Source organism: Gadus chalcogrammus, chromosome 7 (genome assembly GCF_026213295.1).
Source record: "Gadus chalcogrammus isolate NIFS_2021 chromosome 7, NIFS_Gcha_1.0, whole genome shotgun sequence".
Lineage (NCBI taxonomy): Eukaryota > Metazoa > Chordata > Actinopteri > Gadiformes > Gadidae > Gadus > Gadus chalcogrammus.
Genome location: NC_079418.1, coordinates 30,849,810 through 30,858,767, shown reverse-complemented (window position 1 = coordinate 30,858,767; position 8,958 = coordinate 30,849,810). Strand labels below are relative to the sequence as shown.

The 8,958-nt window shown below is 48.9% G+C and overlaps 1 protein-coding gene across 2 annotated transcripts in view; it reads left to right on the top strand.

Annotated features, from left to right (window-relative positions):
- The window catches only part of dbn1 (drebrin 1), a 41,703-nt gene extending 36,651 nt beyond the window's left edge, over window positions 1-5,052 (top strand). For both annotated transcript variants that reach the window (XM_056594699.1, XM_056594700.1), the window contains exons 11-14: window positions 3,003-3,092; window positions 3,573-4,048; window positions 4,584-4,683; window positions 4,928-5,052. In XM_056594699.1, the coding sequence (XP_056450674.1) occupies window positions 3,003-3,092; window positions 3,573-4,048; window positions 4,584-4,683; window positions 4,928-4,980 (719 nt within the window). In that variant the 3' untranslated portion in view covers window positions 4,981-5,052. The remainder of the gene's footprint in view (window positions 1-3,002; window positions 3,093-3,572; window positions 4,049-4,583; window positions 4,684-4,927) is intronic.
- Window positions 5,053-8,958: the final 3,906 nt, after the last annotated feature.

Genomic DNA, 8,958 nt, shown 5'->3' with positions numbered 1-8,958 from the left:
GGTGGAGTACCTCTGTCAGCTACGTTTCCTCTTCTCCATCCTCTGGATTCCTTCCTGCTTGGGTTTTGGCTGCATGCTAAATGTGATCCGATGAGGAGTCTCTTGAGCACATCTGGACGGTGACATCATGTCTGGGTCTGCTGCCAGCACATCTGGTTTCTGGTTCCCCAGAACATGGGAGCCTCGTCGTCAGCCAGGAGGTCCTGCCGCTGTGCACGCCGCAAGGTCCACCGATTAAACACTAATCAAACTTTACCTTTCTCCCTCTCTCTCTTTATTTCTCTCTTTCTTTCTTTCTCTTTCTTTTTGTTTTGTTGCAAATGATTTGGCCTTCACCTGGTGTTCGTCTTTCATTTGTATCCATCATCCCTCCATCTCCATCCCTCCATCTTCATCCATCCATCATCCACCATCCATCATCCCTCCATCATCCATCCCTCACCCCTTCACTCCCCCTTCTCCATGTTCTCTCCCGGGTCACTCCTTGCCGTTCGTCTTATGTTAACGGGACTCATGCCCTTATTACCCACAATCCTTTACACCTCTCGTTGTTATGGGGTCCCCTGCCTCTCTTTCTCCCCTGTCTCTCTCTTTCTCCCCCGTCTCTCCCTCACTCTCTCTCTCTCTCTCTCTCCCTCGTTGTCCCCCTCCTCTCCCTCACTCTCTTTCTCTCTCCCCCGTCGTCTCCCTCCTCTCCCTCCCTCTCTTCTTCGTTTTGTCTTCCCATTGTCCGGGCACCTCGTGTGGGCTGTGTGTGTGTGTGTGTGTGCACACCGCATTGTGCTGTGTGTGTGTGTGTGTGTGTGTGTGCGCCGCGTGGTGCTGTGTGTGTGTGCGCCACGTGGTGCTGCGTGTGTGTGTGTGGCAGGTCGTGTGGACAGTCCGTTCTTCCGACAGCAGCACAGCGTCAGCGAGCCCAGCTCAAGCCCCGCCCCTCGGGGCCCCTCCCCCCTACGCATACCGACGTTCACCGGTAGGTACAGGCCTGCGAGGGGCGGAGCTTAACCACCCCCTAGTCCCGTCTCCTAGCAACCCCTCACCCCCCTAGCGACCAGCTGAGACTGGGGACAGACAACATTTTTTGTTTATTAAACTAAAAATCATTTTAAATAGTGAGAGAGACACGCACAAAACGATCGATGAATCTTAACGAGTTTGTTGCTGTAGTTTGTGGCGAGCAACGTCTCAGTGCTTGTATCAGAGATAGTGTTTTAGTGCTTATATCAGAGCTTCTGTCTCAGTGCTTGTATCAGAGATAGCGTCATAGTGCTTATATCTGAGCTTATGTCTCAGTGCTTGTATCAGAGATAGCATCTTGGTGCTTATATCAGAGCGCTTTTATCAGAACGGACGTCTTAGTGCTTATATCAGAGATAAAGTCTTGGTGATTGTGTCAGAGCCAACGTCTTGGTGCTTGTATCAGAGCTGACGTCTTGGTGCTTGTATCAGAGCCAACGTCTTGGTGCTTGTATCAGAGCTGACGTCTTGGTGCTTGTATCAGAGCTGACGTCTTGGTGCTTATATCAGAGCTGACGTCTTGGTGCTTGTATCAGAGCTGACGTCTTGGTGAGTCGCTGTGTAAATGGTGAGCAGGGTAGATCAGAAGGCTTCAGAGTGCAGATGAAAGAATCTGTAAAAATGTGCACACTACAAGATAATCGGTTAGATCTTCTCCACTGATGTCAGGAGTCTGTCCCCAGCACGAGGTTTGAACAGCTGATCTCCCACCGAAATCTGCTCCATTATCCTCAATGTCAAATATGATATCATCCACGATATCTTGGCTGACATTTGGACATCGGCGATATCTCCCATACCCCAACCCCTTAGTTCCCCTGCATCCTACCCCTAGCACTAGTGTTTCAATCACTTCCTGTACGAACAACCGTACCTCCTGTTAACACGAACAGACACAGTAACCCCAGTATGACACTGCAGAGTCAAGGTGGATCAGGCTAGGTTGCGTCGCTAACCAGCCAGGAGGTGATTGTGTTGTTGTCGTGCTAGTTAGCCTGCGGCGTCGCTATGTGTGCTAGCTGTCGGCTCCATGCTCCATCAGCTCTTCAGATGCCTCCTACTCCTTCCTCACTTACTGACTTTGGATTATTATTCACGGAACCTAGAAGAAGACGACCAAGAAGATACGCACTCTAACGTTCCTCCAATCTCACGCTCTGCTTCTGTCTTCCTCACCTCCTCCTTCTCTCCTGCTCCTCCTCTTCCTCCTTCGCTCTAACCTCCTGCATGGACTTCTCCTGCCGACCGACTCAAACGTGAGTGTGTGCGTGTGTGTGTGTGTGTGTGCGTGTGCTAGTGTGTACGTGCGTGCGCGGGCTGCAGTACTGTCGTTGGGCTGGTGGTCTCGTGTGACGTTGTGTGTTGTCGTGTGATGCTCCATGTCGTCACGGAGTCGTCAGTGTGTATCGTGTTCCTGCCTGGTGTTCGTCACGTCTGTCACGTGTTTGGAAGGCTTAACGACGTCGGGGCCTCGCCTCTGTACCCCACAAAATTCATCTGCTTGTGACCACAAAAGTCGGACGCCCCCACTTGTGATGTCACAAGTGGGGGTATCCACCCAGATGTATGATGGGTAGATTAACCCCTCTCCCCCAGAGGGACAAGGGAAGAGTTCATCTGTCTGTGGTACAACCGAGTGGACACTCCCCCTTGTGATGTCACAATCGGGTTCATTTAAACATGGACTGTGATGACTCATCAACACCAGAACGAGGGATAACACAGGGGCCCTGAAACAACATTTTAGTTTGTTTAGTGTGTAATCCTAAGCCCTACCTAGACTATAATGGCTGATCTGTGACGATGGCTTCTGGATAAACCCCATCCGTCAACAGTGACCACAGTCGAGTTCTTGAGAGATTTTAGAGACCTGAAGCATTCATCTAGATCTAGAGCACATGCCGGCCTACTGACTGACGGGATGCAGGCTGGGAGGGCTGGCAGGTCTGGGATGTGGCTCTGATGAAGCGGGATGTGTTGCCTAGGTGATGACGATGCCGCAGTGAGCGCGGACCGCGGCGTGACCCCCACCCCCAAGATGGTGACCACCCCCGAGCCCAGCCCAGCCGAGGACGGTATGATACCCCTGACACGCCAACTCCAGGAGATAGTCCTCACCTCACCAGGAGATAGTCCTCACCCCACCAGGAGATAGTCCTCACCTCACCAGGAGATAGTCCTCACCAGGAGATAGTCCTCACCTCACCAGGAGATAGTCCTCACCTCACCAGGAGATAGTCCTCACCACACCAGGAGATAGTCCTCACCCCACCAGGAGATAGTCCTCACCTCACCAGGAGATAGTCCTCACCTCACCAGGAGATAGTCCTCACCTCACCAGGAGATAGTCCTCACCTCACCAGGAGATAGTCCTCACCTCACCAGGAGATAGTCCTCACCCCACCAGGAGATAGTCCTCACCCCACCAGGAGATAGTCCTCACCAGGAGATAGTCCTCAACCCACCAGGAGACACATCAGTTGTAGTTTCAGGGTGCATTATGGGTAATGAACAGTGCACTATAAAGGCGACTGACTCCCTCGCCGTCCTCACAGCCTCGAAGCCGGAGCAGCCAGCTTCAGAGGCCACGCCCCCAAAGTCTGACGCCACGCCCCCAAGACCGGTCCAGAGCGTGGCCCCCCAGGCCCGGGACCCTGACCCCGCCCCCTGGGGCTCTGCGACGGACAGCCTGGTGGACGTATGGGACGCCGCCCCCGCTGCCGCCGCCCCCGCCGCCGCCCCCGCCCCCCAGTCCACCAATCTGGTGGACCTGATGGGTGACATCACCACTGAGACTCCGCCCCCGCGCCCGCAGCCGCTGCTCAGCTTCGATGACATCATGGACGCGTCGCATTGCTCCGCCCCCGTCGTGGAGGACGAGCCCAGCAGCCTGGTGGACGTGGCGGGGATTGATCACATGACCCTCAGCTACCAGCATGCACTGCAGCATGCGGCGGGGGAGGGTCCTGAGGGGGAGGACGGAAAGCGGCTGTTGACCAATGGGGAGACAGCGCTGAAGGAGGGAACCCAGGTGAGGGATGAGGCATGAGAAAATATTAGGAATGAACTAATGACTACTACTAATAATGCTACTAATACTACTAATTAATGCTGCTAATTAATACCAATAATTAATGCTACCAAATAATACCACTAATTAGTGCTACTTATTGATACTACTCATGAGCACTGCTCGACTCAATCTGTTTGAGACCGTTTAGATGTTAGACCACTCCCAGCTCATTTCTAACCAATCAGAGCATCTCTCCCCTGATTGGTTCGGAGGAATCCATCTTGCCTTACAATCCCATTCTTTACAACATTCAAAGGTGCTCCTTTAGTACCCCCTGTAGGACGGAGATGGTATTACTCATTTAATGATTAAAAGAACGTTATTGACTCGGCTCTCACAGCAATAGGAGAACAAGGCAGAAAGAATATTCGGTTTTGAAGAAATGTATGCATATTTAGCAATAAAGATGAAGACTGAACATATAAATACACAGGATGAACTTTGAGAGGATTGAAGATTTTTATAACCTCCTCACTCTTGTCTGTCTGTACAGGCGAGTGAGGGCTACTTCAGCCAATCACAGGAAGACGAATTCGGCCAATCGGAGGACACCACAGCTAAGCCGACGCCTGTGTTCTATAACAAGCCACCAGGTGAACTCCATTTTCTGATTTATATCAAATATATATTATCATGTATAGACACGTAGACGTAACAATATGTTAGATATAATATGTATTATGAGACAATATATTTACTAAATGAGCATAACATTAGTAATACAATACATCGTACTATTTTTTTGTTTATTATTTTGTAGTAATAAAAATAATGTGAATATGTGTGTTTTTATGTATTAATTTGATTGTGTGTGTGCGTGTGTGTGTGTGTTCTCAGAGATTGACATCACCTGCTGGGACAACGATCCTGTGGATGAAGATGACGACTAGCCGACCAATCAGGGGCTGCTGCCAGACCAGGAAGAGGAACAAGTGCATCGTTAGGAAACTGTTTTTTTTTTTTTACAAAACACAAAAAGTAATAAGTCTTGCATCCTCCTCTGTATAATACCCTAGAAAGAAACTAACATTAGCCCCCTGGAAAGGTTTGGAGTTTCTGTTTAAGGAAATATGGGTTTAAGAAATCTTGATTTATTTGATAATTTCTGTTTTCTATTTTTCTGCATTTGTTATTTTTATTTATTGTTTTGAATGTGTTGCTGCAGATATATGAGCTGGAAGCTGGGAATCCTTATTGAAGTGTGTGAGTGCTACGCTATGGAGCTAAGCTAGCTAGAGCTACGCTATGGAGCTGAGCTATCAAGAGCGATAGTCAGCTAGAGCTACTGTATTTAGATGAACTAGCCCTGGCCAGGGTTAGCCAGAGCCACAGCCAGCTATAGCTGAGCTTGCTGAACCATACAGTAGCTTAAGCTAAAACTTATATATGGCTTCCTACAGTAGGTTTAGCTGTATCTCTGGTTAGCCCAGCCCCATACAGTAGCTCTCACTTTTTAGATCTAGCTAGCAGTAGCTCCAGCTAACTGTAGGTCTGGCAAGCTAGCTCTCTGCCTCAACAGCATTCATTCTCTATTAAATTAGGATGCTGTTAGCTGCTTCCATCTGTCTTGTTCATGTACGCTTTTATTTTGAAACCCAATTCCTCTATTTCCTTTTCCTGTCTGTTGCTACAGAGACAGAATAGATACTAGCTGTCGATCCCCACTCACGCGTTACTAACTCGTTACTACTAACATGTCAACATGTTGAGTTACTTTTAAAACATGTCAGGCGTTAGGGTCAGAAAGAGCGAGGGAGGGAGGGTGAGGAGAGGACCGAAGTGGTGGTCGTGGTGGTAGGGCTTCAAACTAAGACTTCCTTTACATTCTATACATCTTAAACCAGGTCAGTGTAATGTCCGGTGTTGGGGAACCCCTCTACTGTAGTGGTTTGACGTAACTGGTCGTTTCAGTTGGTAATTGTGCTACCACGTGACCTTTTGTCTAAACTCCACCCACCTCCACCCGACCGGGGGATGAAACAAACCAACGCTAGGCCTGTGAGGCTGAAGTGCTGCCTGCAGTGTTCGCTTGATGCTTCAGCTCCTCCCAGCCCAGCGGGAGGCCTCGTATGTTTGTCTCGCATACTTAACGAGTTCATGCCGATTTGTTAAAGAAGCACATCCTGTCACCCCAGGAGGTTCACAGGAAGGAGCAGCGGAGTCTTGTACGCTTCACTTCCTGTCGGGACGAGCGCTCCAACCGATGGATCTCTTGTGTTGCTTTGTGGTGTTCTGTGTGAAATGCAATAATACCCATATTAATAAAAATACAGTAAGAGCACTGAGGCTGGACAGCTGGGAACTCATAGCTCCGCCTCATTATTTGGGAAATAGGGCTCCCACATTGGTGCAGCTGGATAGCTGGCGTGGCCTCGTCTCTGATTGGTGGAGCAGGAGTGGCTTTGTCTCTGATTGGTGGAGCTGGAGCTGAGGTTTTTCTTCTTTGGTAGACCAGCGTGTATCTTAAGGTATTGAAACAGTCTTTAAAGAATTTATTTAAAGAGTGCCTTGAGGAATTTGTCCTTTCTAGTGTAGAACGAATCACGACAACTGAAATCCTATTCTGCCCGAGCCAAATCTTCCACCGAAGCTAAATCAAATCATATGTTGACATGTTCCTCACTAGATGTCAGCTGCTGTACTATTTGCCTATAGTCGTAGTATTGACAGTATTCGACTATAGTTCTACTAGAATTTGACTATTAGTACAACTAGTATTTGACTATAGTCCTACTAGTATCCCACTATACTTCTGCTTCGGTACTGACCCGTTGAAACCATCCTGATCAGTTTCTGATCAGCATTCCAATAAATCTCCAAGGGCTGATTGATCCTCCACTCCTAGGATTCTGAACGATGGTTTCAACGGGATAGACCTCCGAGATCAGCAGGTCCCACAAGGCCACCTCCGGTCTTTACGCACTCCTTTAATTTCCTCTTCTTAGCGACAGTACTGTTAGTATCTCATACAGTAGCGACGTAGCATTGCAGCTAACGCCTTGTAGCACTTTCCCTTCTGTGAGGTCTAGAGTTCGGAGACGGTGGCGCAGCTCCTGCCAATAAGGGACGCTGCGTCGCGGCAGCGAGGGCTCGTCATGTGGTCGTTATCGTAGGCTTCATCTAGGTCCTCCCCAGGTTGTGGTGAAGGTGTGTTTACCCGGTGTGGACGGTTAGTTCCCGCCTTTTCCTCTGGCTGGCTGTTTAGAGTAAAGTGCAGAACCAGAGCTGAACGAAGAACAACGACAGCAGGCTGGGTTCTCTATCCCCACAGGACCCCCCCCAGGACCAAGGTCCCGAGCTGGTCTGCACCCTGTTGTCTCAGACCCATCCTATTACTGACCCCTGACCCTTGACCCTTGACCCCAGGCAGGCAGCGAGCACAAGGCTTCGCCCGCGCTCCGGAACTCACCCCTCTGGAGATCCAGACGTTCTGATTGGATCAGACTCACCTGGGCCACGAAAGCAATAACCCCCCCCCTAAAAAGAATCAATAACAACGCGAATAGAATCCAATGAAAAATGTAAATAGCTTTGATGGGCTGCTTTATTAACCGTTGTAAATGTAAGTATTATTCTTATTATCTTACGATTCCTACTACCTGGAACACAGCAGAGGGGACCGAAAGGTTTGGTCATTTGTTTTGGGGACAAGTCTAGAGGGAACACCTAGTGTGTGCTTCCTGCTAGACTTCCTGCTGCTCTGTGTTCGTCCAGTCATCTCCTCGTAATCTACTGTACAAAGTCTAGAAGTAGGGATATAATGGAACCTATATTTTAATATTTAATCTGCTAGCTAGACCAGAGGCTGGGTGCTTAGCCTACGGCCATAGGCCTCCTCCGTGGTAACCAACGGCTACCTGGTTGCTATGGGAGATTATGTCTGAGACCCCCCCCCCCCCCCCCCTTCCTCCACCATCTGCCACCTGTTAAACACACACACAAACACACACACACACACGACTGCATTACCAACAAACCACATTTATAGTCGCCTTGTGTGAACTCAGACCCTCACACATGCGACTTTTAATGAGCATAACAGTACTACACCTACTACTACCACTACTACCACTTCTACTACTACTAGAACAACAACAGAGCTCCATACCTCTACTCCTCGCTATTTATGCTCTCTCTCTCTCTCTCTCTTACGCGTCGTGCTCTTTTCTATCAGTCTTTTCTAATGACTTCCTTTCTGTCTGTCTGCTGCCCGCTCTCTTTCAAACAAGCACACGATGTTTTGACTCGCTGATGTACGTTAATAAAAGACGTTAGAAAAAAAAAAAAACAGGTGTCGTCTCGTCTCTCGTGTGGATTATCGGTCGATGTCCGTGTCAATCAATCAATCAATCATCGATCCTGCGTCCCGGCGGCTGAGCGGTGGGTCTCCATAGCAACAGATCCCCGCCTCCTGCAGTGTGATTGGTGAGTAGGAAGGAGACGTGCGTTGAAAGTTACCCGGTTCAAATCCCCACTAGTGCAGTTTAGATAATAACAACAAACTTGTTTTGTCGCACTGACGTACAGAAAGACAAGTCGAGTTAAACACCTACGTCCGGTTGTTACGTGAGTAAGAGCTTTGAAACCCTTGTTTGTCTGTTTGTTACGTGAGTTAGAGCTTTGGTCACGATACTGTTGTCTCTGGGAAAACTGACGGCTCATCACCAAAGGTTTCACCAAAGCGAACAGAACAGAAATCGTAGAGATGAATAACTGAATGATTAATTGTCGTTGGTGTGTAGCACATAAATCATAAATGTTCCTGAGGCACTTATTCAGGTCGTTATTTACCTCTGCATTAAATCCTAGTCCATGTCCTCCCCCCTGAAGCATGGACATCGAGACGTGACAGTACACGGTTCCACTTT